The 10,749-nt window shown below is 45.6% G+C and overlaps 1 protein-coding gene across 4 annotated transcripts in view; it reads left to right on the plus strand.

Moving 5' to 3' along the window:
* Positions 1–6,655, plus strand: part of LOC102536580 (monocyte to macrophage differentiation factor) — a 38,647-nt gene extending 31,992 nt beyond the window's left edge. The window contains exon 8 of one of the 4 annotated variants that reach the window (XM_072938601.1): positions 6,448–6,655. In XM_072938601.1, coding sequence (XP_072794702.1) covers positions 6,448–6,532 — 85 coding nt within the window. In that variant the 3' untranslated portion in view covers positions 6,533–6,655. Of the gene's footprint in view, positions 1–1,373; positions 1,619–6,447 lie in introns of those variants that run through there. The other 3 variants (XM_072938605.1, XM_072938604.1, XM_072938608.1) reach the window with 3 other exon arrangements.
* The last annotated feature ends 4,094 nt before the right edge of the window (positions 6,656–10,749 follow it).

The following is a 10,749-nucleotide window of genomic DNA, read 5'->3' on the forward strand; positions in this document are numbered from 1 at the left end:
ACACACCACACCAGAGAATTATTATAGAAGGCGACTATTTCAAGGTTCAGCTGAGCTAATTTCTGTGTTCCTGTATCAAAAATGAAATACTGAATGGTAGAGTACACTGGGAGTTGGTGGGATGGATCCTCCATCATTGGGCATTATTATCCTCTGCTCTTGACAGAGATAATCGAGATCTGAGGGTGTTGTGGAGACTGTCATCCAGGCACCCAACTCATTCAACAAAGAATGAGCCTCTCCTAGGTGCCAGATGCTGTTCCAGGTATTGGGGATACAATAGTAAACAAACGAGACGCAAGTCCCTGCCTCGTGGGACTGACGTTCTCATTAGGGAACTATAAACAAAATGTGAAAGGAAAACATACAATGTGTTAGATGGTGATCAGTGCTATGGAGCAAAATCAAATCAGGAAAGAGGCAGGAGGAGTGCTGGGGGTGAAACAGAGCAGGACCCTGTGGGGTCCTCCCTGGTACAAATCTGTCCCCTGTTTCTTGGTTATAGAAAATAGGCTTCATTCAGCCTCGTCGACCTTCCCCTGAGTTCCAAAGGGCAGGTTCAAACAGCTGCTAATCAGGGAAGGGAGAGAAGGCAGTAACAGTCAAAAACAATAGTGCCTCCTCAAGAAACTAAAAATAGACTTATATGATCCAGCAATCCCACTCCTGGGCATATATCCAGAAAGAATTCTAATTCAAAAAGATACATGCACCCCAGTGTTCATAGCAGCACTATTTACAGTAGCCAAGACATGGAAACAACCTAAATGTCCATCAACAGTTGACTGGATAAAGAAGTTGTGGTATATTTGTACAATAGAATACTACTCACTCATAAAAAAGAATAAAATAATGCCATTTGCAGCACCATGGATGGACCTGGAGATTTATCATACAAAGTGCAGTAAGCCAGAAAGAGAAGAAAGATACCATATGATATCACTTATATGTGGAATCTTAAAAAAAGACACAAATAAAATGGAAACAGACTCGCAGATATAGAAAACAAACTCATGGTTACTAGGGGAGAAAGGGGTGGAAAGGAGTAAAATGGCAGTCTGAGATTCTGAGATTTGCAGATACCACTATATATAAAATAGATAAAAAATAAGTTTCTGCTGTATACCACAGGCAACTATATTTAATATTTTGTAGTAACCAATAATGAAAAAGGATATGAAAAGGAATATATAGGTACATGTATGACAAACATTATGCTGTACACCAGAAACTGACACAACATTATAAATTGACTGTACTTCAATTAAAAAAACACACACACACACACACACACACAATAGTGCAGCCTTGGGACAGGGTCCAACTTCCTCTTCAAGGAATATACATAACAATGTCTTTGAGTTCTTCTGCAGGAACTAAGACCCCCATCCAGGTGAGGATGGTAACTTCAGGCTGAGCACAAGATTCCTGGGCACCGCCTTGTTACAGGGCACCAACCAATCTGAAGAAAGTCACACCCCCTGCAGCCCTCACACCAACCAATCAGAAGACAGTCACACACCCTGCAGCCCTCACACCAACCAATCAGAAGACAGTCACATGCCCTGCAGCCCTCACACCAAATGTTGCCTTTAAAAACTTCTTCCCAAAAAACCACTGGGAGTCTGGGTTTTTTGAGCATGGGCCCTGCAATAAACCTTATTCTGCTCCAAATTCTGATGTTTCAGTTTGTTTGGCCTCACTAGGCATCGGGCACATGAACTTTTCAGTAACAAGGGCAAGGATTAACTTGGGCTCATAGACAGGGCCCTGGGGAGACTGAGTAAAGACCTGAGGGGCCCTGATTCCTGCTGGGAAGATGTTCCTAAGAAGGCCTGAGGTGGGAGCATGCCAGGCAGGCACAGCAGGAGACCGGTAAGGAGTGATACAGGAAAAAAGTGGGGCTTCATGCGGGAAAGAATTCAAGAACAAGCCATAGTTGAGTAAAAGTAGATTTATTCAGAGAGGTATACACTCCATAGACAGAGTGCAGGCCATCTCAGAAGGCAAGAGAAAGGCCATGGGGAGGGTGGGAGGAGTTGGTTACAGTAAAAGTAGATACATACTCTGTAGATGGACTGCTGGCCATCTCAGAAGGCAAGAAAGAGAGTGACCACAAGGCGTGGGGCTGTTAGTTTTCAGAGGCTTGGTAATTTCATATGCTAATGAGTAGGAGGATCATTCCAACTACTTTGGGGAAGGGGTGGGGGATTCCCAGGAACTGGGCCACTGCCCTCTCTTTGACCTTTTATGGTCAGCCTTGGAACCATCATGGCACCCAGGGGCGTGTCATTTCCCATGCTAATACATTACAACGTGTATAATGAAGTTCAAGGTCCACCGGAGGTCAACTCTCCAGCCATCCTGGGCCTCAGGGTCCATTGGGAGTTGACTTTTCTGCCATCTTGGTGCTAACTGGTGTGTCGTTCCTTTAATGGCCACGCCCCACCCACTTCCCTCCTGTCTCAGGAGCATTTTGAGTGAGGGGAGAGCAGCCTTGGCCATGAGGTCAAGGAGGCTGACAAAGACTATCTCTTTTGACAAAACTTGAGTCAGGCTTCTTTCTGGGTCCTCCTTCTGACTAGTCCTGGTCTCGGGCTCTGTCCTTGGCCTGTTTAGTCCAGTTTTAGCAAGAATCCTGCTAAGTCAGTTTAGTGGAAAATCCCCCACCCTCTATCAGGGCTAATGAAATTCCTCGTCCCCCACCATTGATATCTCATAACCCTGGTCAGCCTTCAGACCTTGGTATTTTCCTCTTAGTAATTTTCCATCCACTGGCCACCCCACCCAACCTACTCTCGGCTATAATTCCCCACATGTCGTCGTTGTATTGAGTTGAGTCGAATCTCTCTCTCCTTCTCTAAACCCCATGGCAGTAGCCCCCTGAATAAAGTCTGCCTTCGCATCTTTAACAGAGGAAGTGAGTGGCAGATGCCCGGGGCCTTGGAAGTCCATGGGTGCACATGTGAAGCTGTTACTAGTGGCACAATTCCTTGTGGAATCATCCATCTCCGAGGTTACAGAGATCCCAGCACCAGGTTCTGAGTTGAGTCCTGGCTCCTAAATAGCAGAAAGGACATCGGCAAGTCCCTGAGTTTCAGTTTGTTTATCTTTAAAATGCAGATTTTCGTAGTTAAGACCAATCTTGGAGGGTAGTGAAACACTGTGAAAGTGTTCATTTGAAAATGTGGGCCTGAGTATACCCAAGCAGCCTTGAACTGTCTAAGTGCTGAGAAGGGAGATTTGCAATGAAGTCACTGGGAGGGAGCCAACCCGACTCCCTCCCCTCCCCATCTCCACCCTCCCTGACTGATCTTTGCTCCTGAAGAAGAAAGCTTCTTTGTGCAGTATCTTATCACTCTTCTGCCCATTGCTTTAACTTGTTCTTGCGGAGGCCTCAGTGGTGGAAATCTCTCCTGTATCTGGCCCAAGTTCTTATCAGCTCTAGGAATTTGAGCCAGGGAGAGATAAAAGCCTGACTCTTCAGTGATCTGTCTTGGGGGCTGTGACCTGGCCAGTGGGGAGGAAAGAAATGAATAAGTGACTTGGCCAGGCCAAGCCTTGATTTCCTCAGCTGTAAAGGGAGGATTATGCTGTCACCTAAAGGGCTATGGTCAGATTATTGGCACGAAGGATCTATCACTGGACCTGACAATAGGTGCTGAATTCCATTTCCAACTATTCTTCCTCATCAGAGGTGCTGTGGAGAATGTGAAATAGCTCTGGGCTAGGAACTGGGGTGAAGAGATACAGGCAGGTGGCTCCCCTTCCCAGCTCTGTTCATCCCAGTCAGTGAGGGGCGGCCCTCCTAGCTAAGGCTCTGCCTCGAGCCCATCAGCTACGGGGGCGTTGCTCTCCCAGCCAGGTCTCCTCATGTTTGGCCTTCATCGTACTCACCCGCCCTAGGACTTGGCAGCACTGCCCATCTCCACCTCTGAAATCTTCCCTGATCTTCTTGACATGCTGCTTCCTGCTTCCCCCTGCATGTCTGGCCTCTTTTTCAGCCTTCCTTCCTGGATCATCCTGAACCAGGAAGGAAGGGGGCAGGGCACAGCCATTAAAGGAATGACAGATATTAGTACCAAGACGGCGAAAAAGTCATCTCCCAGTGGACCCTGAGGCCCAAGATGGCTGGAGATTCGACCTCCAGTGGACCTTGAACTTCATTATGCACATTGTAATGTATTAGCATGGGAAATGACATTCCCCGGGTGCCATGGCAGTTCTGAGGTTGACCATAAAAGGTCAAAGAGAGGGCGGTTGCCCAATTTCTAGGAATCCCTGCCCCTTCCCAAGTATTCCCAAGTAGTTGGAATAATCCTCCCAGTTTTTAGCATATAAAAACAACAATGCCCTCCTGGCCGCTCTCTCTTGCCTTCTGAGAAAGCCTGCGCTCTGTCTATGGAGTGTATATTTTACTTTAATCATCTTCCCCCACCCCACCACACACACACTCCTTGTGATCTCCCTGCCTTCTGAGATGACCTACACTCTGTCTGTGGAGTGTGAAACTCTATAAATAAATCTACTTTTACTAAACTATGGCTCACTCTTGAATTCTTTCCTGTGCAAAGCCAATGACCCTCACTTGGTGGGACATGTCCCAGGAACTCAACTGAGACCTGGGACATGGCCATCCTCTCTCATCCCATTTTTCACCTGTATCAGTCCAGCTCTACTTGATCTTAAATACTGTTTTTGTGGGGTCTTCTCAGCCCTCTTGCTTCCTCTTTCCCCCTACTCATCCTTCATGAGCCCACTGATGCCAATGTAAAGGGTCTCTAGCCCCAAACTCTCTTGGCTTCCAAATTCTTAAACCCACTTGTGTGCTGGCTACTTCCATATAGATGTCCCATACTCATCTTGGTCTTTCCAAAGCTAAATAAATCATCTTTCTCCCAAACCTGATTCTCCTCCTGTATTTCCTATGTAAACTGGCAGTCAGATTATGTACAGTCACCTAAGCCAGAAACCTGGGGGGGCCACTCCAGACATCCCTCCTTCGCACTGGGGACCTTCCATCAGTCCCCAAGTCTCATTCTCTCTGCTCAGCACTCTCCCTCTGACCCCCTCTCCCTCCTCCACCAGTGCTGGCTGACTGAGGCCCTGATCCATTTTCAGCTGGTTACTGTGACAGCTTCCAACAGGTCTCTGCCACCCACCCTGCTCCTTCAACCTCACACATCCCCATTCTAGTCTCCACATGTCAGCAGAGTATTCTTTCTAAAAAGAATCTGACTCAATTCTCTGAAGTAGTTCCCCATGTCCTTCAACATAAGCCTAGTGCCGGATCTGACACTACTTAACTGTCTGGGCTCCCCTCCTGCTACTGCACAGGTACCCTCCAGCCAATCAGAAGGCTTGCTGCTCCTCAAATGTGCCACTGCTATATATGCCTGCGTGCCCCAGCACATGCTATGCCCTCTTCCTAAACGCCCTCACTCCGCCTCCTTTGCCTTTATCCATCCACAAGGAGAATTCCTAGTTAGGCTTCAAGTCCAAGTTCAAGTGTTCCCTCCTCCTGAAAGTCTTTTCTGACTCCACTAGGCTTAGAAAGGGCTCCTCCTTCACAGTCTTCAAAGGCATTCCACTATGATAGTTCTTAATCACACTGCATTGTACTCATCTGTTTCCTAAAACAGATGTCAAGGTGAAGGAAGCTTTCTAATCTTTGGACACCTGATCCTTAAGAAGTTCTTGACACACAGGAGCTAGTTGGAACATACATGCTTATTCAATAAGTGAATGAATGAACGATTAAATGAAGAATTGATGGTCAGTGGCATCGAAGGGGGCATTTGTTGAAAGAGCATCAGTAGCATTGAGGAGACGAGAAACTGGGGGACCAGGCTGTCAGATGAGCCACTTGAAAATGAAAGCAAAGAGAAGAGAGTCTTGAGTCAGGCTTAACCCCAGTTGACCTTCCTCCTTCCACCCGACATTTGTCTGGGTTTCTTCACCCATTTTGCAAAGCTAAACCTGAGCAAATAAAACTGAAGAAGGTAAAAAAAAAAAGATCCTATTATTGCAATGCTCGATTAAAATGATCACACTCTTTGAGATGATCTGCTCTTTGAGATTATGATCTGCCCCTTAGCATGGATAATCAAGGACTGACCGCATCACTTTCTCAGGACATTCTGTTTCCTGAACCATCAAGTGCAAATCGGTAACACCTAATGGGGTAAAAGCTGCATCCAGCCAACCAAATCAACCAGGAGGCATCCAGCTTCGGAAGACCTGAGGTCCCACCCCAGCCAGGTGAATCACTAAGGTTGTCTTAGCTTTAATTCCAGAGTAGCAGAGGTGCCAGAGCCCTGCACTATAGCAACCCAAACCCAGGTGATTCCAAGGGATGCTCTAATAATAACATCTCCCAGCGTAAGACGTTCTACTTTAGAAATTTTCCAAGTGCCTTCACGACTATTACCCTGCCTTCTTTTTCAGTTTTCTTGCGAGGTCATTTGTTGGCAAATGGCATAATTCCTATGTTACAGTTGAAGAAAGTGAAACTCTGAGGCGGGAAGAATAACCCAAGATCACACAGTGAAACGGAGATCAAGCCAGAACCTGCACCCGGGGGAAGAAATACCTTCTGAAGGGCCTCTTCACCAAGTCTTCTCTGAAGCATCATCTGCTCTTTATTTAAGTCTGGGGGAAAATTAAATTTGGGGAAAAAAAGAATAGAAGCATAATTAAAGGATCTGGCAAGAGAATAGAAAACCCGGAGGGAACAATGCATTCCTTTGTGCCTTTCTTTTTTAGCTGCTTGAGCTCGCGCATTTTTCTTATTTCTTATTCCCAAATGCCCCCTTTTTTTTTTATAAGGTGAATCTTAAAGTACTGAAGCCCAAACCCTTCAAGCAACTTGACTTCTTGGGTCCTGACCTTTCCTTGATTCTCTCTGCCAGTGGTGGGGCGGGGGAGGGGAGGGGCTGATGGAGCAATTCAACTCCTTTTAATTTTTTTAAACTTTTTATTATGGAAAATTACACCTGTATGCAAAAGTACAGAGCAACTCAGCTCTAAACAGAAAGATAAATCATGCAAAACAAAACCTCGAGACCTGAGTATTGTCAGTCCATTCTCCCACAGCCCTGAGTTAATGGACAGGAGAAATGGGGGGCGCGAGAGGATGGCCATGTCCCAGGTCCCAGGTGAGTCCCTGAGATGTGCCCCATCAAGTGAGGTTCTCTGGCTTTGCACAGGAAAGGATTCAAGAGTGAGACATGGAAGAATGAAGGTGGATTTATTCAGACAGATACAAACTCCATAGACGGAATGCAGGCTGTCTTAAAAGGTAAGAGAAAGGGAGCGAGTGGGAGAGGGGGAGAGAGTGAGTGAGCCCACCCCACAGCCCCGGGGATGTGGGGTGGGTAGTTTTCATGGGCTCTGTAACTTCATATGCTAACAAGTAGGAGGATTATTCCAACTACTTTGGGGAAGGGGCTAGGATTCCCAGTAACTCGATGTCCCATCACCCACTTTTTGACCTTTTATGGTCAGCCTTGAAACTGTCCTGGCACCTGCTGGAGGCCCATTTAGCACGCTGTTGTGTTTCAATGAGTGTATATTGAAGCTCAAGGTCTACTGGGATTGAATCTTCCACCATCTTGGTGCTAGTTGCTGTGTCATTCTTTTAATGGATGTGCCCTGCCCTCTTCCCTCCTGTCTCAGTAGCATAAACTCAAGAATTGAAGGAAAATGTCCACATTCAGCTTTTCCTTTTCTGAATTGGAAAGATTCTCTGAGGCTTGGTTTCTTTGCTTGCCAAATAGGACCAATCAGGCCAACCGCACAGAATGGCTGTGACAGTGAAATGAGATAATGTCTAGGAATATGTTTTCTAACTTATAAAATGCTCTCAAACTGTGAAGAACTATTATTAAGATTTCACAGGGAACATCACCATGCAGAAGTGTGGTTAATATGCTCACAAATGTAGATAGAGTTTTGTGCAACAGGAGCTCTGCATGCCCATCCTCTGTTCAGATTTTGTCCTGAACCGGTCATCTCATGCCATTTTGCTTTTCAGCCACTTGACTACCAACCTTGCTGCCCACTACTTCTTTTCCTTCTTACTTCAAGGACAATGTATCCATCAGTCTTGCCCTCCCAACTTTACCCAGGTTTCTCTGGTCAACATTTTCGGTTTTCCACCCGGACTACACCAACTCAGGCTGCTTTTGTTTAGAAAGACCTCTTCCAGATGGCACCTGTGATCATCTTATTCCAGTGAGATGATGATTGGAAGCACCTCCATCCAATAGCCAGGACCCAGGCAGGAAGCACCGAGGACTTAGGAAGGAGGGCAGGAAGGAAGACCCCTGTTGCAGGCTCAGCCTCTCTCCTGTGAGTCAAGGAGAGATGCCACCCTGTTTAGAAGGTGGTTTAGGGGCCAATGGCGAACAAGATGCATTCCACGACCTCATGAAGCTTATATTCCAGAGAGGGAACTGACTATAAATGAGTAAGCATACAAATTAAAAAGAAGTAAAATATAGAACAAAGAATAGTTCACATTGTGAAAAAAATAATGCAGAGAGACTGGGGCAAGAGACTGGAGGCAGGGGTGGCTAAGTAAGACAGGATGGTCAAGGTCATGGGTTGTATAAGTGCCATCCCGACTCCACCTTATCAGGAACAAGGAAGCTAAGTGCTCCACTGGGAGCTGGCAGCCATCCATACCCTTCATGGTTCTCATTATAGGACGAAGCCACCAGATAACAGAACAGAAATAGATAACAACAGAAAAAAGGAAAAATTGTGTCTTGATCCTGTGGTCAAGCCAATGTATCATGGAACCCTGAAGTCTGCCTAACTCCTCGGCCTCCCAGTTAGGTGAGCCAACAGCTGGTCCAGGCCATTTTGAATTGGGTTTTCAATGCCCAGCAACCAAAGGCATGGTGACTGATGAGTGACTCTTGTGGCCTAAGCAGCTTATCCACTGAACCACATACAACTCTTCCCATGAAGATTCTGGCAAACCTTAGTTTCTCCATTTCTTACATTCCCAGGGATGCCATTACCCAGATGAGGCCCTTCATCATGTGCCTAACATATTAATGACACTTGACATATGTCTGTGGAGCTGCATTAAGTGAATAAGCCAGAGGGCTGCTTAAAAGTGGAAAAGACAGAGGAAGTCCAACTCTTCCAAAAGACAAGAATGTTCCAAGATAAAACCTTGTAGCCCTTTTCTGGGTCACAGAATGCTTCCACATACCTTGTATCATTTAGCCTTGTACATCATGAGATCGTCAGTTTATAGATGAAGAAAGGGAGAAGGAGAAAGGTCAAGTTGAGGAGCATGGCAACGAGGTGGTACTCAAAGGTATTCTGATTCCCAATCTCCCACTCTTCTGATTCTGAAAATGAGCTGGTTGATACAATAGGTATTTAGGCTCTAGTTATGACCAAAGATGTTCATGGGTTTAGTGACCTCAGAGAGCAAAGATTCTGGAGATGATGGTGTGGAAAATGTTTATTCAGGTCAGCCAGGCACTAGAGGGGCCACGTATCTGTGACAGGAACACAAGAGCTCTTTTCTGTGTTACTTCACTAGAACCCTGCTGATTCACAGGGAAAGTAGGATAAGACTTCTATGGTGCCTTCTTACCACCCCTACCCTTATAATACCAGCAATCAATTTACTGCACTTTTTTTCACTGAGTAATTCATCATTTTTAAAAACTTACTTCCTTTGCCATAAACTTTTTAACTTTAGAATAATTGTAGATTCACAGAAAAGTTCGGACAATAATATGGAGTTCCCATATACGGTCTCACCCAGTTTCTCCTATTTACATCTTGCATTAGGACAGTATGTTAGTCACAATTAATGAACCAAAATTGACAAATTATTGATTCAGATTTCCCCCATTTTTAGCGGATGCCCTTTATCTGTTCCAGGATCCCATCCAAGATAACATCCAGTCTTCCTGTCTCCTTAGGCTTCTCTTGGCTGTGACAGTTTCACAGTCCTGAGGAGTGCTGGGCAGGTATTTGCAGAATGGTCCTCAGCTGGGATTTGTCTGATGGTTCTCTCATGATTAGACGGGATAATGGGTTTTGAGAGGGAGACCACAGAGCTGAGTGCTGTTCACATCACGGATACCAAGGGTGCACACCATCAACACGACTTACCACTGCCCTGGGTCACCTGGCTGAGGCGCTGGTGGTCAGTTTCCTCCACTGTGAAGTTAACTCTCCTTTCTCTCTTTCCACTCCATGCTCTTAGGGAAAAAGTCACTGTGCACAGCTCACACTAAGGAGTGAGGAAATTTGCTTCCCCTCCTTGAGGACAGAATATCTACAGAAATTATCTGGAATCCTTCTGCGGGGAAATTTGGCTCTTCTCTCCCATTTGCTTATTTCTTCAATTGTTTATTTCTAACCGTATAGGCTCATGGATATAATCCAACACTATTTATTTTGTGGCTTAGATTGTTCTAGCTTTGGCCACTGGGAGCTCCTTCCACGGGCACTGATTGTGCTTTTAGCCCAAATATATGTTCTAATGTCTTTTTACCTTAAAGCAATGAAGCAAAGACCCAGAAGAACCAAAGTTCTCCCCATGGCCTCCCGCTTCATCTTCACCACAAATTCATGTCATTTTGGTCAAATCTCAACTCTTTGTCTTCACCAATACCATCTGTTTCTCTTCACCTCTGCTGTGGCTGTGAAGCCAAAGTGAGATGAAAGGGAGGAAAGGATGCTAGAAAAATTAAAAACAAAACATGCAAACAT

The sequence above is a fragment of the Vicugna pacos genome, chromosome 16, assembly GCF_048564905.1.
Source record: "Vicugna pacos chromosome 16, VicPac4, whole genome shotgun sequence".
Lineage (NCBI taxonomy): Eukaryota > Metazoa > Chordata > Mammalia > Artiodactyla > Camelidae > Vicugna > Vicugna pacos.